The sequence below is a fragment of the Ranitomeya variabilis genome, chromosome 5 (assembly GCF_051348905.1).
Source record: "Ranitomeya variabilis isolate aRanVar5 chromosome 5, aRanVar5.hap1, whole genome shotgun sequence".
Lineage (NCBI taxonomy): Eukaryota > Metazoa > Chordata > Amphibia > Anura > Dendrobatidae > Ranitomeya > Ranitomeya variabilis.
Genome location: NC_135236.1, coordinates 29,333,893 through 29,351,216, shown reverse-complemented (window position 1 = coordinate 29,351,216; position 17,324 = coordinate 29,333,893). Strand labels below are relative to the sequence as shown.

Below are 17,324 nucleotides of genomic sequence, written 5' to 3'. Positions count from 1 at the left end.
TGAGCGCAGCTCTGGTGGCCCACAGGGACGAGCGTGTGCACTTCAGCGCAACTCTGACGCCCCACAGGGACGGGCGTGTGAACTTTAGCGCAGCTCTGGCGCCCCACAGGGACGAGCATGTGCACTTCAGCGCAACTCTGACGCCCCCCAGGGACAAGCATGTGCACTTCAGCGCAGCCCTGGCGCCCTACAGGGACGGCGTGTGCACTTCAGCGCAACTCTGGCGCCCCACAGGGACGGGCGTGTGAACTTTAGCGCAGCTCTGGCGCCCCACAGGGACGAGCATGTGCACTTCAGCGCAACTCTGACGCCCCCCAGGGACGAGCATGTGCACTTCAGCGCAGCTCTGGCGCCCCACAGGGACGAGCGTGTGCACTTCAGCGCAGCTCTGGCACTCTACAGGGACGGCGTGTGCACTTCAGCGCAGCCCTGGCGCCCTACAGGGATGGGCGTGTGCACTTCAGCGCAACTCTGGCGCCCCACAGGGACGGGCGTGTGAACTTTAGCGCAGCTCTGGCGCCCCCCAGGGACGAGCGTGTGCACTTCAGCGCAACTCTGGCGCCCCACAGGATCGGGCGTGTGATCTTTAACACAGCTCTGTCGCCCCACAGTGACGGGCGTGTGCACTTCAGCGCAGCTCTGGCGCCCCACAGGGACGGGCGTGTGCACTTCAGCGCAGCTCTGGCGCCCCACAGGGACGGGCGTGTGCACTTCAGCGCAGCTCTGGCGCCCCACAGGATCGGGCGTGTGCACTTCAGCGCAGCTCTGGCGCCCCACAGGATCGGGCGTGTGCACTTCAGCGCAGCTCTGGCGCCCCACAGGGATGGGCGTGTGCACTTCAGCGCAGCTCTGGCGCCCCACAGGATCGGGCGTGTGCACTTCAGCGCAGCTCTGGCGCCCCACAGGGATGGGCGTGTGCACTTCAGCGCAGCTCTGGCGCCCCACAGGGACGGGCGTGTGCACTTCTGCTCCAATCTAACGGGATAAAAGTTACCTGTTCTGTCGATCGGTCCCAGTGGTCGGACCTTCACCAATCAATAGGTTATCACCTATCCTGTAGATTAGTAATAATTTGCTTAATCCCTTTATGACCCTCTTCAGCCCCCCCGAGGTCTTAGAAATCTCTGCTTTTTGCCCACTGTTCAAAGGGTCATATCCAGTTGGTATCTGTAGGATAGCTGGGCTGGGGGTCTGACGTGCACCTCCCCTCTATTCATTGTCCATGCGGCTGTTGGAGATGGCAATTACTTGAACCCCAAGCAATCAGTAAAGTATCCCCCACCTTAGGTGATGACTTACCCACGTGGTAGAGCCGAGCAGATGAGTCCACACACGGTGGGTGTTGGCTGTATAACATGGAGATCGGAGCCGGCTATGGTTGGGTCGACACGTCCATCACCCTCACACGGTGAAGGCCCACTTACCACCAAGTGCAGGGCTCCATGGATGTCCGCGATTTTCACTATTAAATGTCGTATTACGGCCTATAAAACCGCGGATCCAATGATTGCGGGTTCAAGTCCCCAAAGGGGAACTAAAAAGTAATAATGCGAAAAGTAAAGAAAAAACACCATAAACTTTCCTCCCCATTTAAAAAGATAAGAATATGCGAATCTGTAAAAATCCGAACAACCAGAATGTGAAATATTATTTATCCTGCACCGAAAACAATACGAAAAGTCAGAATTTCAGTTTTTTACTTTCCCGCATCATCCTGATAAAAATGTAATAAAGAGCGATGAAAGCGTCATTTGTACCCCAAGATGGTATCAATAAAAATGCCAACTCGCCACCCAAAAAACAAGCTCTCATACGGCTACGTGGATGGAAAACTGAAAACGATATGGCTCTTGAAAGGTGATGAGAAAAAAAACCCAAAACGTAGAAACGAGAATTCACCTGTTCAAGAACGGGTTAATGCACTTTATGGCACAGCTGCAAAGTAATGGACATCCCCCCGATTCTCATGGGAGTGAGAAGACCCCAAAGGCCTTCTGACTCTTATGAGGCGGAGGAGGGACCACCCTTTCCAGGAGGACACCTGATGGCTGCCAGCACTGAGGCATTGGAAACCCCATCCCCTCAATGCCCTGTGATCCCAACAGTTCGGCTCCTCATTCTGGTCAAGAAAAGGTTAAAACACTTTATGGCACAGCTGCAAAGTAATGGACATCCCCCGATTCTCATGGGAGTCAGAAGACCCCAAAGGCCTCCTGACTCTTATGAGGTGGAGGAGGGACCACCCTTTCCAGGAGGACACCTGATGGCCGCCAGCACTAAGGCATTGGAAACCTCATCCCCTCACTACCTTGTGACCCCAACAGTTCGGCTCCTCATTCACCCTTCTCGTAGAGAATGATGATGGACGGCAGAGATAAATGTGTTCATTTTATTAACTTACAGGCAAAGTAAAATATAAATACTCGAGTCTAGTGATGTGAGCATCGTACTGAAGACATGAGGGGATGTTATAGTCCTTCTTGGAGATGCCCTTGAAGGAGTCACTCGTAATAACCAATTGGGTGGAAGCTTCCTTTCCCCTATCTCCATACAGTAAAATTACAGCCAGCACTATGTGTGAGACATCTTCCCACTGAGTCGAGGGGACAACTATTGAGTGACGTGAAGACAATCCATGGGAAGCGCGGTGTTGATGGTGTTATGTGAATCAGTGAGCGGTGGTGGGGTGCAGAAAGGTTTTGGCACTATCTTTGTCTATATTCACAGTATGAGGAACATTTAGATGATAAGTCTCTAAAAATGTCTCAAGAAATGTCTTAGAAGATTCGGCCTAAAATGAATAGACGGCCCAGGCAACATGGGACAGTTTAAGACGAGGATTGCCCAACAGAAGTCCCAGGTGATTTGGTTAAACTTGATAGCACGAAGTTCACCATCCTCTCCCACTGGTGGTTTGCCGACATTATGCCCGGTGTCACCTAGCTGTATATGACATACGTCACGTGTCGCCTGGGCCCGAAGCTTCAGGGCCCAAAATCGGGTAGGTTTCCTAGTAGCTGTATTATTATCTGGCGCAAGACAGTTCTAGAAGGTCCTCACTTCAGTTTGAAAAGTCTTTTGAGGTCCTCGCTAGAAGTCCCTATTGTCTCAACCTCCCCTCCGTATACCGATGAGGTCTGACAACTTCCTGCAGTTCTCCATCTTGAACGTGTCAGCCTTCTCCCTTAATCTCTGATCTCCATAAAGTCGGGCAAGGTTGGCCAAGTCGGACCTCTGCTGTTTCTCTTTCCAACATCCAGCTTGGACTTGCTCAGCATACTCCTTCTCCACTGCCCTCTCCAGCTCCACCAGTGTTTGCCCTCGATACCGGTTCTGAAAATTCTGGCTGACATAGTACGGGACCCCACGACTGCTGGTTTCCCGTGGGATTGTTAGGCCATAAGAAGGTTTAGGATGGAGACTATAGGCTGGAGTAGTAGCAGTCATTTGCGCCACCACTGATACCACCACCAGAATGAGGACTGGGAGGACCTGGATGAAAGCAGAATAAACTGACTTAGGTGGACCTCCTTCCTCTTCTTCCTCTTGTCTCCTAGGTCGTTTTATATTATGTTTCTCCATTTCTTCACGCCATCTTGACTTTTTGGGCTCTTGACCCGTTTTCTCCCACCACTTTGGACTTGTCCGTCCAGCATCTTGTTTCCTCTCCTGTTGGGTCTTGGGTCTTCCCGGCTCTCTTTTAGCTTCTTTCTGCCACTTTGATTGACTGCCCTCCTGTTTCTGTTCTTGTCTCCGTCCTTCCTGGGAGGCCTCCTCTTTCCTTTTCCATTCTTGGCCATTGTTTTGTCTCATACCTTCTCTCTGCTGCCATCTTGGTTTGTCTTGAAAATCTGCCTCTGTGGCAAACCTCTGCCATCGACCTTCTGGTTCATCTCTCCTGGCAGATCTCGGTGTCTCTCGTGGACGTCTGTTGAAGGCATAATCAGCTCGGGCAGAAAAGTGACCCCTGAAAAATAGGTCGAAGATCTCGTCTGTCGTCAGGTCATGGTCAGAAGGAGCTTGAGCTCGGCCTTGGGAGTCATCATAAACTTTTTTCTTAGTTGGATCACTGAGAACCGCGAAGGCTTTCCCAATAACCTAGAAGAAGCAAAGAAACCAATGAGAATAGAGGTAAGCTGGAGATAAGCGGCAACACACTTATAATAATAATAATAATAATAATTTTTATTTATATAGCGGCAACATATTCCGCAGCGCTTTACAACTTATAGAGGGGACTTGTACAGACAATAGACATTACAGCATAACAGAAATCACAGTTCAAAACAGATACCAGGAGGAATGAGGGCCCTGCTCGCAAGCTTAGAAACTATGAGGAAAAGGGGAGACACGAGAGGTGGATGGTAACAATTGCTTTAGTTATTTGGACCAGCCATAGTGTAAGACTCGGGTGTTCATGTAAAGCTGCATGAACCAGTTAACTGCCTAAATATGTAACTTTACAGACACAGAGGTCTGCTAACTGCATAAAGTGTATGAGAACATGATGCGAGGAACCTGATTATGGTTGTGGTAGGCTAGTCTGAACAAATGAGTTTTTAGGGCACGCTAAAAACTGTAGGGATTGGGGATTAATCGTATTAACCTGGGTAGTGCATTCCAAAGAATCGGCGCAGCACGTGTAAAGTCTTGGAGACGGGAGTGGGAGGTTCTGATTATTGAGGATGCTAACCTGAGGTCATCAGCGGAGCGGAGGGCACGGGTAGGGTGGTAGACTGAGACCAGGGAGGAGATGTAGGGTGGTGCTGAGCCATGGAGTGCTTTGCGGATGAGGGTAGTAGTTTTGTACTGGATTCTGGAGTGGATGGGTAACCAGTGTAATGACTGGCACAAGGTAGAGGCATCGGTGTAACGGTTGGTGAGGAATATGATCCTGGCAGCAGCATTCAGGACAGATTGGAGCGGGGAGAGTTTGGTAATAGGGAGGCCGATTAGTAGAGAGTTACAATAGTCCAGACGAGAATGAATAAGTGAAACAGTAAGAGTTTTTGCAGAGTCGAAAGTAAGAAAAGGGCGAATTCTAGAAATGTTTTTGAGATGCAGATAAGAAGAGCGAGCCAGTGATCGGATGTGGGGGGTGAATGAAAGCTCTGAATCAAGGATGACCCCAAGGCAGCGGGCATGTTGCTTGGGAGTAATGGTGGAACCGCACACGGAGATGGCAATGTCAGGCAAATGTAGGTTAGTAGAGGGAGAGAACACGAGGAATTCAGTTTTTGACAGGTTCAGTTTCAGATAGAGGGAGGACATGATGTTAGAGACAGCGGTAAGACAATCACTGGTGTTTTCTAAAAAGGCAGGGGTGATATCAGGAGAAGTGTATAATTGAGTGTCATCAGCATAGAGATGGTACTGGAAACCAAATCTACTGATTGTTTGATCAATAGGGGCAGTATACAAAGAGAAGAGGAGGGGGCCTAGGACTGATCCTTGAGGAACCCCAACAGTAAGGGGAAGGTGAGAGGAGGAGGAACCAGCAAAACATACAGTGAAGGATCGGTCAGAGAGATAGGAGGAGAACCAGGATAGAACGGTGTCCTTGAGGCCGATGGAGCGGAGCATAGTGAGGAGGAGCTGATGATCCACAGTGTCGAATGCTGCGGACAGATCCAAGAGAATTAGCATGGAGTAGTGACCATTAGATTTAGCTGTTAGTAGGTCATTAGAGACTTTAGTGAGGGCAGTTTCAGTAGAGTGTAAAGAGCGGAAGCCAGATTGAAGAGGGTCGAGAAGAGAGTTATCTGAGAGATAGCGGGTTAGGCTACTTTCACATTAGCGTCGTGCACTGCACGTCGCACCGACGCATACTGTGCAAGCGCCGCACAACGGGGGCAGCGGATGCTGTTTTTCAACGCATCCGCTGCCCCATTGTGAGGTGCGGGGAGGAGGGGGCGGAGTTCCGGCCGCGCATGCGAGGTCGGAAATGCTGGACACGACGCACCAAAAAAGTTACATGCAACGTTTTTTGGTGGCGACGGTCTGACGCAACACGACGCAACCATCGCACGACGGTTGCGACATGTGGCAATGCGTCGCACTGCGTCGCTAATGCAAGTCAATGGAGAAAAAAACGCATCCTGCAAGCACTTTTGCAGGATGCGTTTTTTCTACAAAACGACGCATAGCGACGTGCAGTGCACGACGCAAGTGTGAAAGTAGCCTAAGACAGGAGTGGACCAGGCGTTCGAGGAGTTTAGAGATGAAGGGAAGATTAGAGACAGGCCTATAATTAGCGGCACAGTTTTGGTCGAGGGAGGGTTTTTTAAGTAATGGATGTATGATGGCATGCTTAAATGAGGAGGGAAAAATACCGGAAGTGAGATACCTGCAGATAACATTGTTATGAGGGATCTGCGGATGATTCACTATTATGGGGGATCTGCGGATGATGCACTATTATGGGGGATCTGCGGATGATGCACTATTATGGGCAAATCTGAAGGATGACGCACTATTATGGGGGATCTGCGGATGATGCACTATTATGAGGGATCTGCGGATGACGCACTATTATGGGAAATCTGTGGATGACGCAATGTTATGGGAAATCTGTGGATGACGCAATGTTATGGGGGTTCTGCAGATGACGAACTGTTATGGGGATCGATGGATGACACACTATTATGGGGCATCTGTGGATAACACTTATGGACGATCTGTGGACGACACACTGTTATGGGGGATCTGCGGATGACGTACTATTATGGGGGATCTGTGAACGATGCACTATTATGGGGGATCTGTGGGTGACGCATTATTATGGGGGATCTGCGGATGATGCGCTATTATGGGGATCTGCGGATGACGCACTGTTATGGGGATCTGTGGATAACACACTATTTTGGGGGATCTGCAGATGACGTACTATTATGGGGGATCTGCGGTTAATGGTGCTCTGTGGTCTTGTCACAGTTTACGGGGGAGGATACCTTTATCATCCCCACCACTCACACCAATTTGTCATGAACCGGGGTTGTTTGGTTGCCCCTGGTTCTTTCTGAAAAGGACTTATCTATATCCCACTTCCCAGTTCCAGTTTGGAACTTGCAGCTCTCTGACGCCCCCCTTACCCTCAGGTCAGTCAGAGTACTGCACCTAGGGTAATTAGTTGCCAGAAAGGCTGCCTGCTATGTACTGGCTATTGGGCGATATAACTACTCCCACTCAGGCGGGAACAATAATTATCAACGCCGCCGGTCGCTACAAAGCCTCCCAACTGCACAGGACAAATCCGCTGCCACCAGCTCCAATTTCTTAATTATTAAAGGGAACCTGTCACCCCAAAATCGAAGGTGAGCTAAACCCACCGGGCATCAGGGGCTTATCTACAGCATCCTGGAATGCTGTAGATAAGCCCCCGATGTAACCTTGAAAGATGAGAAAAAGAGGTTAGATTATACTCACCTGGGCGGGCGGTCCGATCCAATGGGCGTCGCGGTCTGGTCCGGGGCCTCCCATCTTCATAGGATGACGTCCTCTTCTTGTCTTCACGCTGCGGCTCTGGCACAGGCATACTTTGTCTACCCTGTTGAGGGCAGAGCAAAGTACTGCAATGTGCAGACGCCGGGCCTCTCTGACCTTTCCCGGCACCTGCGCACTGCAGTACTTTGTTCTGCCCTCAACAGGGCAAAGTACGCCTGCGCCAGAGCTGCAGCGTGAAGACAAGAAGAGGACGTCATCGTAAGAAGATGGGAGGCCCCGGACCAGACCGCGACACCCATCGGACCGGACCGCAGCGGGACCGCCCCTGGGTGAGTATAATCTAACCTCTTTTTTTCATCTTTCAGGATACATAGGGGGCTTATCTACAGCATTCCAGAATGCTGTAGATAAGCCCCTGATGCCGGTGGGCTTAGCTCACCTTCGATTTTGGGGGTGACAGGTTCCCTTTAACGGATCCGGAGCCAACCTAGATTAGTATCGTAATTCACTTCAGAGGACGTGACCGTATGTTATAGAGCAAGGAGAGACAAGCTAGTAATTTTATATATTTTACTCCAAAAAAAGGTAGGCAGTGTTTACAGAGGTATAAAAAGATATTATAAAGAAGACAAATATCATATGTACATTACAATTACAAATAAAATGGGATTAAAGTTGAAAAACACTTAGATTTTGTTATGTCATATCATCTCATGGCTGACTGTGTGCTGTGGGGGAAGGGCGAGCATATATCCAGATGCATGACCCCTGTATAGCAGCTAGACCCCAGACAAAGATACGTGAAGACTGCGACTTTACTCACTTATTTCCTAGCCTAAAACCAAAACCCCCCTGTGGTGACCTCACTTAGAGGCTGAAACCTCCCCTTTACTTAGAGTTATTGCAACCATTTTTTATGCCTAGCTCGCTGTATGAATCTCGTATACAAAAGACACAATGATCAGGATGTGCACCACATGATGGGGATTCTTTCAAGTGTAAACACGGTGTAATTACGTGGTCCACTTGCTGAGAAACCCGCTCTTTGCACTCGTTGGGTTTAGCTTCTAGCAATTTCAGGGAGTTATAGGTCCCTCGATGGACATCCGGAATATATAATTCTTATATCTCTAGCCCTGATCGGTGCCAATAGACATAACCTTCAGAGAACAATAGAATCTCAGGCTTTCTGTACCAGTTTTAGCCAGTACCAGGTGCGAGGGGGGGAATGAGAAGGGTAGGGAGACTTGTCTGTCGCAGCATAGAGCCGTATAAAATCTTGAGGAAGGCGGGAAATGAGGGGTTTAGGGTTATACACACAGACAGAGGGAGAAAGAGTGGCTCAGAATTCCAACCTTGTGTTGGCAAGCAGAGGAAACTGTAGCTGAGAGCTCTGTATGTGTAAGTGAAGTAATCAGAACTTTCCTATTTCCTGACAGGTCTGTACAGGGGGGCATGGGGTCTGGTGTCTGCTCTGGGCTCTGTACAGGAGGCATGGGGTCTGGTGTCTGCTCTGGGGTCTGTACAGGGGGACATGGAGTCTGGTGTCTGCTCTGGGGTCTGTATAGTGGGGCATGGGGTCTGGTGTCTGATCTGAGGTCTGTACAGGGGGGCATGGGGTCTGGTGTCTGCTCTGAGGTCTGTACAGGGGGTCATGGGGTCTGGTGTCTGCTCTGGGGTCTGTACAGGGGGGCATAGGGCCTGGTGTCTTCTCTGGGATCTGTACTGGGGGCATGGGGCCTGGCGTCTCCTCTGGAGTCTGTATTGTGGTGCATGGGGCCTTGCATCTCTTTTGGAGTCTGTATTGAGGAGTATGGGGCTTGGTGTCTGCTCTGGGCTCTGTACAGGGGGGCATAGGGCCTGGTGTCTTCTCTGGGATCTGTACTGGGGGCATGGGGTCTCATGTCTGCTCTGGGGTCTGTACTGGGGGCATGGGTCTGGTGTCTCCTCTGATATCTGTACAGGGGGCATGGGGCCTGGCGTCTCCTCTGGAGTCTGTATTGAGGAGCATGGGGCTTGGTGTCTGCTCTGGGAACTGTACATGGGGCATGGGGTCTGGCGTCTACTCTGGGATCTGTACAGGGGGCATGGGGTCTGGTGTCTGCTCTGGGGCTGTACAGGGGGCCTGGGGCCTGGTGCCTCCTCTGGTATCTGTACTGGGGGGCATGGGGCCTGGCGTTTCCTCTGGGATCTGTACAGGGGGCATGGGGTCTGGTGTCTGCTCTGGGGTCTGTATAGTGGGGCATGGGGTCTGGTGTCTGGTCTGGGGTTCGTATAGGGGGGCATAGGGCCTGGTGTCTCCTCTGGGATCTGTACAGGGGGCATGGGGTCTGGCATCTACACTGGGGTCTATACAGGGGGCACTGGGTCTGGTGTCTGCTCTGGGATCTGTACAGGGGGCATGGGGCCTGGTGTCTCCTCTGGTTTCTGTACTGGGGAGCATGAGGCCTGGCGTCTCCTCTGGGATCTGTATTGAGGGGCATGGGACCTGGCGTCTGGGATCTGTAAAGGGGGCACAGGGCCTGGTGTCTGCTCTGGGATGTCTACTGGGGGGCATGGGGCCTGGCGTCTCCTCTGGGATCTGTATTGAGGGGCATGGGGCCTGGTGTCTCCTATGGTATCTGTACTGGGGGGCATGGGGCCTGGCGTCTCCTTTGGGATCTGTATTGAGGGGCATGGGACCTGGCGTCTACTCTGGGGTCTGTACAGGAGGCATGGGGCCTGGTGTCTGCTCTGGGGTCTGTACTGCGGGGCATGGGGCCTGGGGTCTGTACTGGGGGGCATGGGGCCTGGTGTCTGCTCTGGGGTCTGTACTGGGGGCATGGGGCCTGGTGTCTGCTCTGGGGTCTGTACTGGGGGGCATGGGGCCTGGTGTCTGCTCTGGGGTCTGTACTGGGGGGCATGGGGTCTGGTGTCTGCTCTGGGGTCTGTACTGGGGGGCATGGGGCCTGGTGTCTGCTCTGGGGTCTGTACTGGGGGCATGGGGCCTGATGTCTGCTCTGGGGTCTGTACTGGGGGGCATGGGGCCTGGTGTCTGCTCTGGGGTCTGTACTGGGGGGCATGGGGCCTGGTGTCTGCTCTGTAGTTTGAGGGTTCTTATTTATTTATGGAATCTGTATTTAGGGGTCTGAACTGTACGGGGTCATATGTAGTGTTTGTGGCCGGGTGTCCTAATGTGTGGGGAATAAGGAAAAGCAAACACCTCCGTCTTCAGGAAACTCCCCAATGTTCAATCTGAAAAGTGATCAAGCATTAAAGAGGTTACTAAAATAATAACGGCCGTAGACCTTAGATAAAGACACCAGCAGCCATTCATCCCCCCCCCCACTCCAGTGCATGGGGAGTAAGGCAGTGCCAGCCTGTCCTCTCCACACTACTCTCACATACCCAGATTTCTCTGACCCTCAACATGCTCCTCTGCCCTCTCACAGACTCCTGTTTCCACTCCAAACTCCTCTGCACACCCCAGACTCTCCTGTCCCCTCCAGACTCCTCTGTCCCCTCTCCAGGTTCCACTAACTACCCTCCAGTCTCTTCTATACCCACTCCAGACTCTTCTATCTCCTCCTCCAGTCTCTTCTGCCCCCACCAGTCTTTACTGCCCACTTCAGACTCTTCTGCCCCCTTCAGTCTCTTCTGTCTCCTCCTGTCTCCCCCGCCAGTCTCTCCTGTCTCCCCCTCCAGTCTCTTCTGTCTCCCCCTCCAGTCTCTCCTGTCTCCCCCGCCAGTCTCTCCTGTCTCCCCCGCCAGTCTCTTCTGTCTCCCCCTCCTGTCTCTCCTGTCTCCCTCTCCTGTCTCCCCGCCTGTCTCTCCTGTCTCCCCCGCCAGTCTCTCCTGTCTCACCCGCCAGTCTCTTCTGTCTCCCCCGCCAGTCTCTCCTGTCTCCCCCTCCAGTCTCCTGTCTCCCCCTCCAGTCTCTCCTGTCTCCCCCTCCAGTCTCTCCTGTCTCCGCCTCCAGTCTTTCCTGTCTCCCCCGCCAGTCTCTGCTGTCTCCCCCTCCAGTCTCTCCTGTCTCTCCCGCCAGGCTCTCCTGTCTCCCCCGCCAGTCTCTCCTGTCTCCCCCGCCAGTCTCTCCTGTCTCCCCCGCCAGTCTCTCCTGTCTCCCCCGTCAGTCTCTCCTGTCTCCCCCGCCAGTCTCTCCTGTCTCCCCCGCCAGTCTCTCCTGTCTCCCCCATCAGTCTCTCCTGTCTCCCCCTCCAGTCTCTCCTGTCTCCCCCTCCAGTCTCCCCTGTCTCCCCCTCCAGTCTCTCCTGTCTCCGCCTCCAGTCTTTCCTGTCTCCCCCTCCAGTCTCTTCTGTCTTCCCCTCCAGTCTCTCCTGTCTCCCTCTCCTGTCTCCCTCTCCAGTCTCATCTGTTCTCCCTCAGACTCCTGTGTTTTTCTCCAGACACTTTTGGCTCCATCCAAACTTCTCTGTCCCCTTTCAGACACCTGGTTCCCCTTCCAAACACCTCTACATGCCTCCAGGTACCTTTGCAGTTCATCTGCAAAGAGACCCAGCGACTAGATCTTGAGTTATGTAGCCATTAACCTTTTTAGTACTTAAGCCACCAAATATGCTGACATTTCATCTTCACTGCCCTAGACCTCCAGGGGATTTTGGCATTGACCTCTTCCATACATGAGACTTGCCACAGACTATTTCCATACCTAGTTCACCAGGAATGCTGTCATCAACACCTTCCCTTCCCTAGGCAATCCTGAATGCAATAGTGTCTTTCCTCTCTGGAGACCACCTTGGGTGCTTACATTTGGGTGCTTACAGTAGCTCTTTCAATAACCAAGACCACCTGGGCTTTTGGCATTGACCTTTTGTCAATACCAAAATCCAGATCCCAAGGATGTTGGCATAGACCACGTCAGTACCTAGACCACCATGGCTTTTTTCACTCACCTTACATCTACTCTAGACAACGAGGCATGTTGGTTCAACTCTAATGACAGCCATATTGATCGTCACCCAGTTTTCCCCAAATTAGATATATTTAAGAAATCAGAATTTTTGCAATTTTTCACATAATATATAGAGCAAAACCCACCCACTGGCCTTCACATTGGCTCACCATCCCCGTTCACCTTGAAGGCTTCTGTGGCTCCCGGAGAGCTGTTCTTGTCTGGGTGGTATCTCAGCGCCAGTCTCCGATACGCCTTCCTTATCACCTCAGTGTTGGCATCCCTCCTGACTCCAAGGACTCGGTAATAATCCTCATGGTCTTCAAATCCTTGCATCACCCTCTGCTCGTCTTCCTCTTCGTCATCTTCCTCATCGTCATCATCATCTTCATCATCATCATCTTCCTCCTCTTCTTCTTGCCACGCTGTCCTGCCACAGTTCCCACAACCTGCATAGTGGTTCTCATGGGCCCAGAAGTCACGTTGCTCATAATGACCATGTGTTGGTCCACATTGGGCTTCATCTGGATCAAAATAGCCTCCTCGTATGGCCTGAATGAGGCCGGCAGCCGTGCGGGTGGGGTAGAGGCTTTGGGCTTGATAAAGGTAATTTAGAGCATCCCCCGTTCTTCCGCACTGGAGTCGCACCCGTGCGATCTTTATGAGCATCTCAGCTCTTTGTCGCTCCATCTCAACCAACTTCGTCTCCGAATGTCTCGAAGAAAGTCCTTATATCATCCAAAAAAAAAGTATATACAAATTTGGAGAACTTAGTAAATTTGTCAATTTTGTTTTCAAGTCTTCTTTAAATGTCAGTTGTAACTTCTGACATTAAATTACTTATTATATTTTAATTAATATCTAAAAAATAAGAAAGTTTTAGAACTTCCTCGTTCACACTAACCGAGTAATAAAAAGGAAGGTTAAGACTAAGCTCTATCAAAACAAGAAATTGGACAAGAAGCTTTGCAGATTTCCAACATTTCCTGTCAACATTTTTTTTTTAAAAGAAATGTTAAGAAAAAAATTCTTATTTCTTTATCAAAAATTAAAAATAAAATACGACGTCTGTTAATATTTATCTTTGGAGTTGCAATTTCAGAAGGTAAATTAAATTAAAATAAATTAAATTTGCAAAAATTCTAAAATGAAAAATTCTGAAAATGGCAGATTAAAATAAATCTGGATGTAAGGCTTTTTCCTAGAGACACATGGCCGGGTGTACAGACTGCGGAGGTGGCACGGTCGGCTCCAGTGAGCGGAGCGCGGGCTTGGATGTAGACGGAGGTGTTACGGCGTCTTCGCACCCTGTCATTGACGCGCATGGAGGGATCCTGGGTGTCAGCAGCTGCTCATGAATATGGATGCACCTCCAGCATTTCGCAGCGGGATCGGAGCTTCCTGTGCAATGCGGATTCTTCCCGGAATCCAGGCCGGATCCTATTATTCTACAGTATTGCAGATGTCGGGATCCCGGACGGCGTCCAGTGATTATTGCAGCATCCGGAGAATGAGATGATGGTAGCCCAGCATTGATGTCGCCACCTGCCCGGCTGCGGAGATGACACTGATCCCAGGATCCCCACCTCCTGCATGGATTAATTAGCCAGAGCCCTGGAGCAAGGCATCATATGTCCCTGGCCTCCTCTCACGTCCCATCCCCCACTAGTCCTATAAAAAGCCTTGAAGAGAGGCAGCACGCAGTACAGACAGCAGCAGCTGATCTCCAGCAGCCCACGCTGCTTCCCTCCCAGCCCCGGGAATGATGGGACATGTAGTTCTCAGCCGAAGGAGAATATGCTGAGATCACCATACCCTGCCGCATCGCAAGGGTCACAGCGCTAGGAATCATTCTGAAATATTTGCTAATGTTACATGTAATAAGTCCTAACAACAGTGCCATCCATAGTGTCCTAATAACAGTGCCGTCCATAGTGTCCTAATAACAGTGCCATCCATAGTGTCCTAATAACAGTGCCGTCCATAGTGTCCTAATAACAGTGCCATCCATAGTGTCCTAATAACAGCGCCAGCCATAGTGTCCTAATAACAGTGCCATCCATAGTATCCTAATAACAGTGCCAGCCATAGTGTCCTAATAACAGTGCCAGCCATAGTGTCCTAATAACAGTGCCAGCCATAGTGTCCTAATAACAGTGCCATCCATAGTGTCCTAATAACAGTGCCGTCCATAGTGTCCTAATAACAGTGCCGTCCATAGTGTCCTAATAACAGTGCCATCCATAGTGTCCTAATAACAGAGCCGTCCATAGTGTCCTAATAACAGTGCCATCCATAGTGTCCTAATAACAGAGCCATCCATAGTGTCCTAATAACAGTGCCATCCATAGTATCCTAATAACAGTGCCATCCATAGTGTCCTAATAACAGAGCCATCCATAGTGTCCTAATAACAGTGCCATCCATAGTGTCCTAATAACAGTGCCAGCCATAGTGTCCTAATAACAGTGCCATCCATAGTGTCCTAATAACAGTGCCATCCATAGTGTCCTAATAACAGTGCCATCCATAGTGTCCTAATAACAGTGCCAGCCATAGTGTCCTAATAACAGTGCCATCCATAGTGTCCTAATAACAGTGCCATCCATAGTGTCCTAATAACAGTGCCATCCATAGTGTCCTAATAACAGTGCCATCCATAGTGTCCTAATAACAGTGCCAGCCATAGTGTCCTAATAACAGTGCCAGCCATAGTGTCCTAATAACAGTGCCATCCATAGTGTCCTAATAACAGTGCCGTCCATAGTGTCCTAATAACAGAGCCATCCATAGTGTCCTAATAACAGTGCCATCCATAGTGTCCTAATAACAGTGCCAGCCATAGTGTCCTAATAACAGTGCCAGCCATAGTGTCCTAATAACAGAGCCAGCCATAGTGTCCTAATAACAGTGCCAGCCATAGTGTCCTAATAACAGTGCCAGCCATAGTGTCCTAATAACAGTGCCATCCATAGTGTCCTAATAACAGTGCCGTCCATAGTGTCCTAATAACAGTGCCGTCCATAGTGTCCTAATAACAGTGCCATCCATAGTGTCCTAATAACAGAGCCGTCCATAGTGTCCTAATAACAGTGCCATCCATAGTGTCCTAATAACAGAGCCATCCATAGTGTCCTAATAACAGTGCCAGCCATAGTGTCCTAATAACAGTGCCAGCCATAGTGTCCTAATAACAGTGCCAGCCATAGTGTCCTAATAACAGAGCCATCCATAGTGTCCTAATAACAGAGCCATCCATAGTGTCCTAATAACAGAGCCATCCATAGTGTCCTAATAACAGTGTCATCCATAGTGTCCTAATAACAGTGCCATCCATAGTGTCCTAAAAACAGAGCCATCCATAGTATCCTAATAACAGTGTCATCCATAGTGTCCTAATAACAGTGCCATCCATAGTGTCCTAATAACAGTGCCAGCCATAGTGTCCTAATAACAGAGCCATCCATAGTGTCCTAATAACAGTGCCATCCATAGTGTCCTAATAACAGTGCCATCCATAGTGTCCTAATAGTGCCATCCATAGTGTCCTAATAACAGTGCCATCCATAGTGTCCTAATAACAGAGCCAGCCATAGTGTCCTAATAACAGAGCCATCCATAGTGTCCTAATAACAGTGCCATCCATAGTGTCCTAATAACAGTGCCATCCATAGTGTCCTAATAACAGAGCCATCCATAGTGTCCTAATAACAGAGCCATCCATAGTGTCCTAATAACAGAGCCAGCCATAGTGTCCTAATAACAGAGCCATCCATAGTGTCCTAATAACAGTGCCATCCATAGTGTCCTAATAACAGTGCCATCCATAGTGTCCTAATAACAGAGCCATCCATAGTGTCCTAATAACAGTGCCATCCATAGTGTCCTAATAACAGAGCCATCCATAGTGTCCTAATAACAGTGCCATCCATAGTGTCCTAATAACAGTGCCAGCCATAGTATCCTAATAACAGAGCCATCCATAGTGTCCTAATAACAGTGCCAGCCATAGTGTCCTAATAACAGAGCCAGCCATAGTGTCCTAATAACAGTGCCATCCATAGTGTCCTAATAACAGTGCCAGCCATAGTATCCTAATAACAGAGCCATCCATAGTGTCCTAATAACAGTGCCAGCCATAGTGTCCTAATAACAGAGCCAGCCATAGTGTCCTAATAACAGAGCCATCCATAGTGTCCTAATAACAGTGCCATCCATAGTGTCCTAATAACAGTGCCATCCATAGTGTCCTAATAACAGTGCCATCCATAGTGTCCTAATAACAGTGCCATCCATAGTGTCCTAATAACAGAGCCATCCATAGTATCCTAATAACAGTGCCATCCATAGTGTCCTAATAACAGAGCCATCCATAGTGTCCTAATAACAGAGCCATCCATAGTGTCCTAATAACAGTTCCATCCATAGTGTCCTAATAACAGTGCCGTCCATAGTGTCCTAATAACAGTGCCATCCATAGTGTCCTAATAACAGTGCCAGCCATAGTGTCCTAATAACAGAGCCATCCATAGTGTCCTAATAACAGAGCCAGCCATAGTGTCCTAATAACAGAGCCATCCATAGTGTCCTAATAACAGTGCCAGCCATAGTATCCTAATAACAGAGCCATCCATAGTGTCCTAATAACAGAGCCATCCATAGTGTCCTAATAACAGTTCCATCCATAGTGTCCTAATAACAGTGCCATCCATAGTGTCCTAATAACAGTGCCATCCATAGTGTCCTAATAACAGAGCCAGCCATAGTGTCCTAATAACAGCGCCAGCCATAGTGTCCTAATAACAGCGCCAGCCATAGTGTCCTAATAACAGAGCCAGCCATAGTGTCCTAATAACAGCGCCAGCCATAGTGTCCTAATAACAGTGCCAGCCATAGTGTCCTAATAACAGTGCCATCCATAGTATCCTAATAACAGTGCCATCCATAGTGTCCTAATAACAGAGCCATCCATAGTGTCCTAATAACAGTG

The 17,324-nt window shown here is 49.7% G+C and overlaps 1 protein-coding gene across 1 annotated transcript; it reads right to left on the bottom strand.

The window, feature by feature from the left end:
• Nucleotides 1-2,375: 2,375 nt before the first annotated feature.
• LOC143774219 (dnaJ homolog subfamily C member 18-like) lies at nucleotides 2,376-14,001 on the bottom strand. The gene is made up of 2 exons (XM_077261601.1): nucleotides 12,518-14,001; nucleotides 2,376-4,098 (listed from the first exon to the last, which is right to left on the bottom strand). Exons 1-2 carry the CDS (start codon nucleotides 13,022-13,024, stop codon nucleotides 3,109-3,111), a joined length of 1,497 nt encoding a protein of 498 aa, XP_077117716.1. The 5' UTR covers nucleotides 13,025-14,001; the 3' UTR covers nucleotides 2,376-3,108.
• Between the last annotated feature and the right edge of the window lie 3,323 nt (nucleotides 14,002-17,324).